This window comes from Chiloscyllium plagiosum, unplaced genomic scaffold, assembly GCF_037043375.1.
Source record: "Chiloscyllium plagiosum isolate Xiang-an unplaced genomic scaffold, Cpla_swu_hap1 HiC_scaffold_27, whole genome shotgun sequence".
NCBI lineage: Eukaryota > Metazoa > Chordata > Chondrichthyes > Orectolobiformes > Hemiscylliidae > Chiloscyllium > Chiloscyllium plagiosum.
In genome coordinates, this window is record NW_028270165.1 from 71700684 (window position 1) to 71714324 (window position 13641).

General features: G+C 46.8%; 1 gene segment (V, D, J or C); it reads right to left on the minus strand.

Moving 5' to 3' along the window:
• Positions 1 to 1650: 1650 nt before the first annotated feature.
• On the minus strand, positions 1651 to 2019 carry LOC122543663 (T cell receptor alpha variable 12-3-like). The segment is given in 1 exon segment: positions 1651 to 2019. A coding segment is annotated over 1 exon segment (369 nt).
• Positions 2020 to 13641: the final 11622 nt, after the last annotated feature.

The following is a 13641-nucleotide window of genomic DNA, read 5'->3' on the forward strand; positions in this document are numbered from 1 at the left end:
CCTCATTTGAATGGGAATGGTGAAACAGCAGAGGTACATACCAACGCAAATTCTGTATCCTGACTGAAGTCGATGTATGATGACCAGGGTTACAAATGGCACAAAAATAAATGGCGTAGCAATTGGTGATGATGATTCAAAGAGTCTATAAGAAAACCAAGTTACAGACTGTTTAATGAGTGTGACTGTGACATACTCTGGCGAGATCTCCAGGAAATTTGTAGCAAAGAGAAAAAAAATCCAATTAATGAATGGGGAAAAAGCAAGTCATGAATTTTCATCAACCGTTCTCGAGATGATGGCACGGTGGCTTAGTCTTAACCACTGCTGCTTCATAGCACCAAAGACCAAGTTTTGATTTCACACTCAGAATGGGATTTGCACAATCTCCCTACGTCTGCATGGGTTTCATGAGGTTGTTCTCTTTTCGTACCTCAGTCAAAAGACGGGGAGGTTAGGTAAATTAGACATAGGAGATGCAGGGGTAGGTTGGGTCTGGGTATAATGCTCTTCAGAGGCTCGGTGTGAATTCGATGGGCCAAATGGCATGCACCCACACAGCAGAATTTCTATTTTCAGTTTGTGTAATTATTGACATTTTAAAAATGAATTTATTTGTAGGATGTCGGCACCACTGGCTAGCCAGTACGTATTACCTGTCCCTAGTTGCCCTTGTGAAGGTGGAGTTGAGCTGACTTTTTGAACTGCTGCAATTCACCTGTTCTCGGTTGACCTATATTGCCATTAGGGAGGGAATTATCGGAGTTTGACCAAGTGACAGTGAAGGAACGTCAGTATATTTCCAAATCAGGGTGGTGACTGGCTTGAAAGGCAATTTGAAGGTGGTGGCATTCCCAAATATCTCCCGGCTATTGTCCTTCGAGATGGAAGTGGTCGTGGGATTGGAAGGTTGTGTATGATTATCTTTGGTATACTTCTGCATTGCATCTTGTAGGTAGTACAGACTGAGCCGTGGTGGTAGAGGGAGTGGATGTTAATGGATGTAGTGCCAATCAAACGGGCTGCTTTGTCCTGGATGATGTCAGTCTCCTTGGGTGTTGTTCAGACTGCTCTCATCTGGGCATTACGGAGTATTCTCTCACACCCCTGACTTCTGCCATGCATATGGTGGCAGGCTTTGGGGAGTTAGGAAGTATGTTACTGGCGGCAATGTTTAAGTCTCTGACCTGCTCTTGTCGCTACTGTTTATATTTGATGGGTCCAGATGAGTATTTGGTCAGTAAAACCTCCAGGATGTTGACAGTGGTTAATTAAATGATGCTAACAACATAGGTCCTTCAAATTTGCTTCAATTGTGCTTTACCCTGATCTTTAACCTCTGTGCATCATGCTCTTTATTTTTCACTTTCTTTCATTTCGTCATCAACAGTTACTCACCATGCTGCCCTCTGCAAATATTATTACTGTACCCATCCGCTTTCCCGTTTCACCATTAATGTTTCTGATTTCTGCATATAGCCTTTCTTCAACTCCATCCGCATATTCAATTGTCATCACGTCTGACTATCTTTACATTTTGATGTTCCATACTTTCTCGTGTAATTTGCTCTTATTTCCCTTATCTCTGATTGTGGAGAAACACTGATCCTTCAAACTCAGCATAACGCAATTCCCGAAGCTATGCAAGTTTTAGTACAGTCTCAACCACTTGTTGTGACACTGTGCCCTCTCTGCACAGAGGTAAGTGGCGGTGTCATTAAGTCTGGCGTCTTTCACAGTCAGGACACTGACTTTGTCGTCTACACTGATCGAAGCGGTGATCCTCTCGGATGGGTTAGCTTCCCTTTTCGCCATCATCAGATGCTGGGGTGGCTGATTCGGGAGCTGTCTGTACCAACGCACTGTGTTAAATGTAGTGGCAAAAGAGCAATTCATTGACACAATTCCCACTTCAGTAACAACCATCCAGGGAGGAAGTTGCTTCAATTCGCCTTCTCCAGTCACCTCCTCGGAGATCAGAGTGGAAATCAGCAGGAGGACACTGCAAATTCGGAACATCATCTGATTGCTAGAACATTGGTGAAAGCAATTGTCCATGTAGTTTTGTTGATGAACTGCAATTAATTATTATACTTATACAAGTAAATAACTAGAAAAGTGCACGGTTGACGACGAACTCACGTTTAACCTGGTAGAGTTGCTGAAGAATCTGAATTTTGGTGTGTGCTTCTGTATCAAGCCTCTCACACTGACAGTGGTTCACATTGTCTGGAAGTTCACCCCTGCTCCAGCCCTCATCTTCGATATTTATCATGGATTCGCACTGACATCTAGTGGTGTTGATAAGTAATTGCAATCTTCAAACTCTCACACCAGTTGCAGTTCACTGGATACTGCTCAAAACAACAGACGTGGCCTCCTTCTCCGTATAATACTGTGAACAGGTGAGACCCTGCATTTCAAATTCATGTGCAACGTCCACCGATTTCAGACTGCTTCGTAACCAAGTCTTTATTCCGCAACGAAATTTCCAATGAGTGAAACAGTGAAATCAAATGTTTTTGCTCCTGCACTGACTGAAACGATCCATTGTGACCGGAATTAGTTAACTTTGCCGTGTCTCATTGCACACGTAACTGCTGTGTTTATATCAGATGCCCTGCAGTGTGTCAGATGTCGAGCATTGCCAGCAGCGCCCATACAAGGCAACTAAATATTCTAAAGAAAAAGGAAACGAATTGTTGAAAAGCCTCCTTCATTTTACTGGGAATGGTGGAAGAGCAGAGATACATGTCAACAGACCAACCAAATCCTGATTGAAGTGAATGTACCATAGATGACACAAAAGTAAACGAGAAGGCAAGTGGCCTTGATGATTCAAACAGCTCACAAGAAGACCACGTTAGAGACTGTCCCAGTGAGTGTGACTATATCGTACTCTGGCGAGATCTCAAGGAAATTTACAGCGCCAAGAAATGAACACTTTCTGAGTGCGGCAATACCAAATCATGAATTAAAGGAAGCATTCGCGTGCTGTCGCTGTGCTGGCTCAGCGGTTAGCACTCCTGTCTCCAAACACCAAAGAGCCAGGTTCGATTTCAGCCTCAGGTGACAGTCTGCGTGAAATTTACAAGTTTTCCCTCTGTCTGCATGAGTTTCCTATATTTGCTCCGGAATTCTCCCACAGTCCAATAATGGATCAGACAGGAATATTAGCAACACGAGATGTCGGGTGAGGGTCGATCTGGTGTGATGACCAACTGAGATTGAGTGGGCCAAATGCCCCGCTGCCATACTGTGTGGACTATGCTTAGGTTGTATAATAAATGATATTTTTAATTATTTATCCATTTGTGAGACGTGGCCATCCCTGGCTAGCCAGCATTTATTGCCCATTCCTAGTTGCCCTTGAGAAAGTGGGAATGAGTTGCCTTCTTGAACCACTGCAGTCAACCTGCTGTGGGTTGACCCACAATGCCACAGATGGAAATCCAAGATTTTTACACAGACCCGTTGAAGGAATGGCAATATATTTTCAAGTCAGGATGGTGTCACGAAGGTGGTCATTTTTCTACAAGCTGTTCCTGTTCTCAACCTGTGTCCTTGGCTTTTTTTTTCCAGAGTTTCTGTAAAACAGTCTGGGCTCCGAATCGACTTAATTGGTACAGAGATGAAAAGGATTTTGTGGTGTGGAGGGCGGGAGGTGGCCTTTTTGTTTATACGTAAACAAATAAGACTTTAGGCCAAAGCTTTATTGTTTTAGAAGTGGCCTGTATTATGAAAGGGTAATGGTCAGTCCAGGAAGCTGAATTCTTGGTGTTAGTCAGGTTAGCAGTAGTGGACTGTTTGGAAACAGGCTGCTAATCTCTCTTTCCTTCGCCCTTTTAACTTCGATCTGAAAACCTCTGTTTCATCTTACTCTATGTTGAAGGGGGTTGTCTGTTGGGACTGTTGTGTATATTCGGAAAAGCATAATTAATTTAGTTTGGATAGACCGACTACGGTGGGTCATCCATATTCTCTTCTTTGTGATTCATTCCGTAATTTTGTGAAGACAGTTTTGCCTGTTTTAAAACCTGGTAGTCAACCTAGCTACGTTACTCCGTGTAAATTTCACTGGTCGCTTATCGAAGCACATTATAAAGTTTTGGGTCTGGGCTGCCTGCTTAAGAATGTTTTGAGCGGACTGGCCTCGTCCAGAACAATGGTGAGTGGCTGAGACGGAATCTTTAAGGTGGCGGTGTTCCCATATGTCTGCTGATCCTTGTCCTTGCAGGTGGAAGTGGTTGCAAGTTTGGAAGGTGCTATCTGAGGATCTTAGCTAAATGGTGGTGGAGGCGGTAGATGCTTGTGAATGTTGTGCCAATCAAACGGGCTGCTTTGTCCTGGATGGTGTCAAGAATCTCCAGATTATTTGCAGCTGCACTCATCCAGGCAAGTGGGGAGTATTCCATCACACTACTGACTTGTGCCTTGTCGACGGTGGACAGGCTTTCAGGAGGCAGGAAGTATATGTTACTCGCTGCATTCATCCTAGTCTCTGCTCTTGTTGTTACTACGTTTCTGCGTTGTGTCCAGTTGAGTTCTTATTCTTTGAAACCCGCACGAGGTAGACAGTGGGAGATTCGGTGAAGTTACATTGCATTAAAGGAAATTCCACCATTTTTCCTTCATGTCTCCTTCGACTGTGATTTGACCTGATCTTTCACATCATCCTTGTTATTTTTCTCTTTCTTCCATTTCTTCTTCAATCGTTTCTCATCGTTCTGCCCTCTGCAAGTATTATTAAAGTATCTCTCCACTTTTCCATTTCTCCATCACTCTTTCATGTTTGCCAACATATACTTCCTTCACCCCCATCCGCATCTCCAATTGTCTTCACTTCTGACCATCTTTAAATTAACCTGTTCCATACTTTCTGGTGTATTTTGCTGTTATTTCCATTGTCTCAGATTTTGGCGCCCAGAATTAGTAACACTGATACTTCAAACTCACGATACCGGAACTCCCACTCTGTGCTGGTTTTAGTACACGCTCCCCATCTGTTTGTCACACTGTGCCTTCATTGCACAGAGGTAGATTGCAGTGTCATTCAGTCTGGCGTCTTTCACAGTCAGTGTACTGAGTTTGTAATCTCCACTGATCGAAGCAGTGATCCTCTCGGGCTGATCATTTTCCCTTTTGGCCGTCACCAGGTGCTGGGGTGGCTGAAACGGGACCTGTCTGTACCAGTGTATTGCGCTCGACGAGGCGGCAATGGAGCAATTCATGGACACAATTCCCACTTCACTAATAACTATCCACGGAGGAAGTTGCATTACATCACCTTCTCCAGTCACATCCGTGGAAGTCAGAGCGGAAAACATCAGAAGGACTCTGCAAATTCGGAACATTATCAGATTGCAAGAGCAGTGGCAGACACAATTGTCCACGGGGTTCTGTTGAGGAACTGGAGGCAATTGTTACATTTGCACAAGTAAGTATCGAGAACAATGCACACTTGACGTTCAGCGCAGACCAGCCTTGCTGTTGTTGTTGCAGAAGACGCTTAGTCTTGGTGTTTGTTTCTGTAACAAGCCTCTGACACTGAAAGGTGCTCACTGTCTGGAAGGTCACTCCTCCTTCAGCCGATGTCGTCAATATTTATCCCAGATTCACACTGCCATCTAGTTGCAAGTACAAATAATTGCGACATCCAATTACACTTCACGCGATACTGCTCAATGAAAGCAGATATGTCCTCCTTCCCAGTAGAACACTGTGAGCAGCTGAGAATCTGCATTTCAATTTCATTTGCAGCATCCAACGATTTCAGACGATGTTCCTCCGGCATTGTAATCAAAGCTTTATTCCTCAAGGCAATTTTTGATGAATGAAGCAGTAGAATCGAATGCTGCTTTTGCTGCATTTACTGGGCAGATATATTATAATCGCAATTATTTAACTTCACTTTACCTTATTGTAAATGTAACTCCTATATCTATATCAGATGCACTGCAGTTTGTCAAGTAAATGGCTCATGGCTACATTGTTCTGGACAATTAGAGGTAGATTTTGGATTAGTGGTGCAGGAAGAGCACAGCAGTTCAGGCAGCATCCGAGGAGCAGCAAAATCGACGTTTCGGGCAAAAGCCCTTCATCAGGAATAAAGGCAGAGAGCCTGAAGCGTGGAGAGATAAGCTAGAGGAGGGTGGGGGTGTGGAGAGAGTAGCATGGAGTACAATCGGTCAGTGGGGGAGGGGATGAAGGTGATAATTCAGGGAGGAGGGTGGAGTGGATAGGTGGAAAAGAAGATAGGCAGGTAGGACAAGTCATGGGGACAGTGCTGAGCTGGAAGTTTGGAACTAGGGTGAGGTGGGGGAAGGGGAAATGAGGAAACTGTTGAAGTCCACATTGATGCCCTGGGGTTGAAGTGTTCCGAGGCGGAAGATGAGGCGTTCTTCCTCCAGGCGTCTGGTGGTGAGGGAGCGGCGGTAAAGGAGGCCCAGGACCTCCATGTCCTTGGCAGAGTGGGAGGGGGAGTTGAAATGTTGGGCCACAGGGCGGTGTGGTTGATTGATTCGGGTGTCCCGGAGATGTTCCCTAAAGTGCTCTGCTATGAGGCGTCCAGTCTCCCCAATGTAGAGGAGACCACATCGTGAGCAACGAATGCAATAAATGATATTAGTGGATGTGCAGGTAAAACTTTATGAATGTGGAAGGCTCCTTTAGGGCCTTGGATGGAGGTGAGGGAGGAGGTGTGGGCGCAGGTTTTGCAGTTCCTGCGGTGGCAGAGGAAGGTGCCAGGATGGGAGGGTGGGTTGTGGGGGATGTGGACTTGACCAGGTAGTCATGAAGGGAACAGTCTTTGTGGAAGGCAGAAAGGGGTGGGGAGGGAAATATATCCCGGGTGGTGGGGAGTTTTTGGAGGTAATGGAAATGTCGTCTGATGATTTGGTTTATTCGAAGGTTGGTAGATGGGAGGTGCGGGAGGTGCGGGATGTGGACGAGATGCGTTGGAGGACATCTTTAACCACGTGGGAAGGGAAATTGCGGTCTCTAAAGAAGGAGGCAATCTGGTGTGTTCTCTGGTGGAACTGGTCCTCCTGGGTGCAGATACGGCGGAGGCGGAGGAATTGGGAATACGGGATGGCATTTTTGCAAGAGGTAAGGTGGGAAGAGGTGTAATCCAGGTAGCTGTGGGAGTCGGTGGGTTTGTAAAAAATGTCAGTGTCAAGTCGGTCGCCATTAATGGAGATTGGGAAGTCCAGAAAGGGGAGGGAGGTGTCAGAGATGGTCCAGGTAAATTTAAGGTCAGGGTGGAATGTGTTGGTGAAGTTGATGACTTTCTCAACATCCTCGTGGGAGCATGAGGTGGTGCCAATGCAGTCATCAATGTAGCGGAGGGAAAGGTGGGGAGTGGTGCCGGTGTAATTACGGAAGATGGACTGTTCTATGTAGCCAACAAAGAGACAGGCATAGCTGGGGCCCATACGTGTGCCCATGGCTACCCCTTTGGTCTGGAGGAAGTGGGAGGATTCGAAGGAGAAATTGTTAAGGGTGACGACCAGTTCGGCCAAACAAATGAGAGTGTCAGTGGAAGGGACTGTTGGGGACGTCGGGAGAGGAAAAAAACGGAAGGCTTGGAGGCTCTGGTCATGGCGGATGGAGGTGTAGAGGGATTGGATATCCATGGTGAAGATGAGGCATTGGGGCCGGGGAAACGGAAGTCTTGGAGGAGGTGGAGGGTGTGGGTGGTGTCTCGAATGTATGTGGGGTGTTCCTAGACTAGGGGGGATAGGACAGTGTTGAGGTAGGTAGAGATGACTTCAATGGGGCAGGAGCATGCTGAGACAATGGGTCAGCCAGGGGGGTCAGGCTTGTGGATCTTGGGAAGGAGGTAGAACCGGGCAGTGCGGGGTTCCCGGACTATGAGGTTGGAAGCTGTAGGTGAGAGATCTCCTGAGGTGATGAGGTTCTGTATGGTCTGGGAGATGATGGTGTGGTGATGGGGGTGGGGTCATGGTCAAAGGGGCGGTAGGAAGAGGTGTCCTCGAGTTGGCGTTTGGCTTCAGTGGTGTAGAGGTCAGTGCGCCAGACTACCACTGCACCCCCTTAATCTGCTGGCTTGATGGTGAGGTTGGGATTGGAGCAGAGGGATTGGAGGGCTGCGTGTTGTGAGGGTGAGAGGTTGGAGTGGGGGAGTGGGGTAGACAGATTGAGGCTGTTAATGCCCCAGCGGCAGTTGGAAATGAAGAGGTCGAGGGCGGGTAATAGGCCAGCGTGGGGTGTCCAGGTGGATGCAGTGAGTTGGAGGTGGGCCGGAGTCCTGATTGTGAAAGTAACCTCGGAGGTGGGGGCAGCAGAAGAAGTTTTTACCTAATTAGAGGTAGATGGCAGCATTACTAGCCACTCACATACAGGATTGCCAAATGTTTTAAAAGGAAAAAAGCAAATTGGTAAAGTCTCCATCATCTGAATGGGAATGGTGTAAGAGCAGAGATATACGCCAACATGAGATGCAAATCCTGCTACGTTTACAGATGACACAAACATAAATGGGAAGGTAAGTGCTGATGATAATTCAAAGAGTTCACAAGAAGACCAGGTTATCACCCGCTCCAGTCAGTGTGACTAATGCATACTCTGATGAGATCTCTTGTAATTTTGCAACACCAGGAAATGAGCAATTTGTGAGTTGGCGCAATACCAAGTCCTGAATCTCCAGGAAGAATCCCACAGATTATGTCATTGTGTCTCAGTTGTTCGGACTGCTGCCAAACAGCACCAAAGACCCAGGTTCGAGTTCAGCGTCAGGTGACACTCTGCACATTTTCCCTCTGTCTATGTCAGTTTCCTGCGGGTGTTCTGGAATCCTCCTACAGTCCAAACGTGTAGCTGAATTAGCCAGAGGAGATGCAGGGATAGTTTGGGTGTGTTTTTCTTCAGAGACTCGACGGTTCCAATAATCTGCTGCCATACTGTAGGCATTCTATGATTAGAGTGCTAAAACATTTTTTTTATTCGTGAGATGAGGTTGTCGCTGGCTTGCCAGTATTTATTGCCCATTCCTTGTCCGTGTTGAGGATTTTGTAGCGAGCTGCCTTCTTGAACCGCTGCAGTCCATGTGCTGTGTGTGGACACATAATGCCATTTGGGAGGGATTTCCAGGATTTTCACCAAACGACAGTGAAGGAACGCTGATATATTTCCAAGTTAAATGGTGAGTGGCTTCGACGGGACTTTGAATGTGGTGGTGTTCCTACATATCTCCTGGCCCTCTACGTGTTCGTGGGTTTGGAAGGTACTGTCTAATGATCGTTGGTAAACCTCTGCACTGACACTTACAGGTAGTGCACACTCAGAGTCGGGAGTGGAAGGGGTGGATGCCTATGGATGCTGTGATAATCTAACAGGCTGCTTTGTCTTGGATAGTGTCAAGATTCTTGAGTATTGTTGGGGGTGCACTCATTCAGGCAGTTAGAGAGAATTCCATCACACTCCTAACTTGCGCCTTGTAAATGGTGGGCATTCTTTAGGGAATCAGGAAGTACGTTACTCTCCACAGTAATCCGAACCTCTGACCTGCTCTTGTACCCATTGTGTTTATGTGGTGAGTCCTGTTAAGTTATTTGTCATTAAATTCCCCCAGGACGTTGACAGTGGAGCAGTCAGTGATGGTAACATTATTTTCAAAGAAAATCTATCATATTTTCTTCATGTTTCCTTTTATTGTGTATAAGCTGACCTTTAAACTCTGCACATCATGCTTGTTATTTTTCGCTTACTTCCAGTTCTTCTTCAACAGGTTCCCAACATACTGCCCACTGCAAGCATTGTTGAACTATCTCTATACTTTCCTTTTTTCTCTATCATTTTTCTGATGTGCAAGTATACACTTCCTTCATCACCATCTGCATGTGTAATTGTCTTCACCGCTGACCAGCTTTAACTTAAGCTGTTCCATGCTTTCTGGTGAATTTTGTTCTCATTTCTCATATCTCGGCTTTTGGGGCACAGAATTAGTAACACAGATACTGCAAAATCAACGTATTGGAACTCCCACTCCATGCAGGTTTTCGTACACGCCGTCCACCTGTTTGCGACACTGTGCCTTCATTGCACAGAGGTAGGTGGCGGTGTCATTAAGTCTGGTGTCTTTGACAGTCAGGGTACTGATTTTGTAATCTCCACTGATTGAAGCGGCGATCCTCTTAGGGCTGATCATCGTCTCTTTTAGCCATCACCAGAAGCTGGGGTGGCTGATTCGGGAGCTGTCTATACCAACGCACGTTGGTTGCTGTACTGGCAAAAGAGCAATTCATGGACACAATTCCCATTTCACTAACAACTATCCAACGGGGGAAGTTGCTTCACTTCATCTTTTCCAGTCACCTCCGTGGCCATCAGAGTGGAAAACATCAGGAAGATTTTGCAAATTTGGAACATTATCAAGTTGCAAGGACAGTGGTGAACGCAATTTTCCACGGAGCTCTGGTGAGGAATCAGATACAAATGTTATTTTTATAAGAGTACACAACTGGAATAATGCATGCTTTACGTCTAACTCTGAACTGCCTTCCGGTTAAAGTTGCAGAAGAAGCTGAGCCTTGGTTTATGTTTCTGTCATAAGCTTCTCACATTGACAGTCGCTCACAATGTCTGGAAGGTCACTCCTCCTCCAGCCCTCATTTTTAATATTGATCACAGATTCGCACTGCCCTCTAGTGGCCAGTACATGTAATTGCGACGTTCACTCATTACACTTCACAGGATTGTGCTCAATGAGAACAGGTCTGTCGTCCCTCCCGTGAAAACACTGTGAACAGGTGAGACTGTGCATTTCTCATTTATTCGCACCGTCCAACGATGTCAGAATGCCTTCCTCCTGCATTGCAACCAATGCTTTCTTCCACACAGCGATTACTCTCAGTGCAATGACAGAAATGCATTGAAATTGTCGATGTGTACTTTGAAACTGTGTGGTTGTTCAAACTGATCCGATGTGAGACGCCTTCTCATCGTTGGATTGTCAGCAGAACCAGGAAGATGGAGCTAATCATTATATTTTTTTATTTCAAAAATATACTTTATGCATAAAATAATTTTGGTGGTCTGTACAGTTGGTCATGCCATAGATACGTAAACAGTTATATGAGGAGATCAGAATTTATCATTTGTATATACAGGTCTGTACGTGTATCAAGCATATGTCCATATATTTAGCTGAGGCATCAGCAGAGCCCAAATGACTGCGTGGGCCGAACCTCGACAAACACCACTGCATTCCCCTCCAGAATTCCTCTGCATAGGCACATTCCTGAAGGAGGTGTGTGACAGTCTCGTCCCCCCTGCAGCCGCTTCGAGGGCAGCGTGCGGTGCGGCTGAGAGTCCGGGCATGCATAAAGGATCTCACCGGCAGAGCCCGTCTCACCACCAGCCAAGCCATGTCTTGGTGCTCGTTGGAAAGTTCTGGCGATGAGGCATTAATTGAGGGTTCTTTCTGCTGCCTTCTGAATCAAACCAAACCACAGATATGACCTCTGCTCAGGGGTCCACAGTTCAGTCAGTGTGACTGCGAAGAGGGTGGAGGATGGATCGCTGATTACACGGAGTCTTCTTCATGAAGAGAATCCTCCTGCATTGCTGTGGATTCCAAACAACAGGTATGTTCTGTCTAGCAGAACTCCCCCAGTGGTGGCTGCATCAACATGACCTTCAGGAGGGTGAAGCAATGTGGAGAACTCCTGATGTTATTCTGGGGCCAAAGATAGGTGAGGCTCCACTCTGCTTCCTGTCCGCAGCATTATTGTTCACTCTCCTTGCACAGAAGGGCCAGAATGTGACAATCCATTTGCACAAGCCCTCACGTCCCAGAAGCAGATGGCCTGATCTTCCTGGGAAACGCACCTGCAGCTTCAAGGTGGCAGCACCGATGGAATGGACCCCTTTGGGATTTGGACCCAGCCATCTGCAGGTAAAAGTGACCCTCAACGTGGACGCCAGTGGGTATATATTCCGCCCACACTCAGGCTTTGTGATTGAAGGGAAACAAGGCTACCTGACAGTCACAGTACAACCGAGCTTGGCCAGGACATGCTGGCGGTCTGTGCCATTTTGTTTCTGGTAGCTACCATGTGCAAATCCATGATGAAAGGCAGTATCACATTGATCTACCAGAGGAGGGGGAGCGGGAGCGCATTGGAAATTGGTATCTGTTGATTCTGTTGACGTCATCGCCAATTGGGTCAACGTGATCCACCCCGACCAACCCTGTGCTGTACCGAGCATGACAACTTAGAAGTCCCTCATGCTCCTCAGGGATGCAATCGCTTAAATGCAAGATATGGGGGTGGATATCTGCCTCATCAGCCCGGACCAGGAGAAGGCCTACGATGGGATGGATATCACACACCTACGTGCGAGATATGCTCTCCAAAAACAGTTTTGGGGAAGGAACCTACAGCTCGATCTGACTGCTCTACGCCAACATCATTAGCACAGTCTCAATCGATGGGTGCGAATTAGAAAGTTTCCTGATCCAAGTCGGGTGTCAGGCTGGGCTATCCCCGCTCTCCTGACTTGTTTGTGTGTCGTGTAGAGTCTTTGCTGTGTCCGTCAGGAAGAATGTTAGCATGAGAGGGGTGACTATTCCATGCAGCGGAGTCCAGCAGCTCAAAGCCTCCCTTGGATGACGTTTTGCTTCAATTCTCCTCGGGAGCCAAGGTAAATCAAGGCAAGAGTGGAGGCCATGGTCTTTGGGAACTGGGCCGACTGATCATTCATCCCCTTCACCGTCAGGACAGATAACCAGAAGGTGCACGGGATATTGTTCAGAGCATGCGCAAAATGTTGAGAGGAGCGCATCACCAAAAGGAAGCAGAAATGGAGCTTTTGGCAGCACCGCTCCCTCTCCGTTGTGGGTAAAAACCTGGTCATCAGGGGTGAGGCATTCTCTCTGTTGTTGGACATGGTGCAGGTCTGGCCCATTCCCCGAACCTGTGCTGTTTCAGTCACCAGAGCTATTTTCCACTTCATCTGGAAGCCTAAAGCAGTCCGGGTCTGGAGGGATCACATGTACAAAACGCTGGATAAGGAAGGGATATAACTTAGCCAGCGTTGCCCTCACCCTGAGAGCCACCTTTGTGTGTGGCTGGATCAAGCTGTGCGTGGATGCTCGCTCCATAAACACCAAGTGTCACTGTGCACCGAGGTTTTACCTGCCAACAGTGTTGTGATCGATGGGCCTGCCCTCGCTTCTATAGAATTCTCCAAGTCGTCGGAGGATCCCATGTTGTCACCTACCCTGCCATCAATAAACTTGCAAATCGAAACACCTTTGACCACCAGTCTATCAGGAAGTGGTCAGCACATAGCATCCTCGAGACACTGACAGAAAGGTGGATCCTGTCGGGTGGCTGCCTGAGCAGACTTTCAAGTAATTTGACAAAATGCCTCATCACCAGAACTTTCTAACAATCACCAAAACATCACAAGCCGTCTGGTGGTGAGAAGGACACTAACTGTCAGATCCACATTGCACACCCGGTCAGCCTGCACCGCCGCACGCTGCCTTTGTAGAGGGTATTTACTGTTATACATGTCCTTTTGGAATGTGCCTTTGCAAAGCAAGTCTGGAGGAAGTTGCAATGGTTTATGCCAAGATTCGCCCTGAGCTGATCCATGACACAGGTCCGTCAG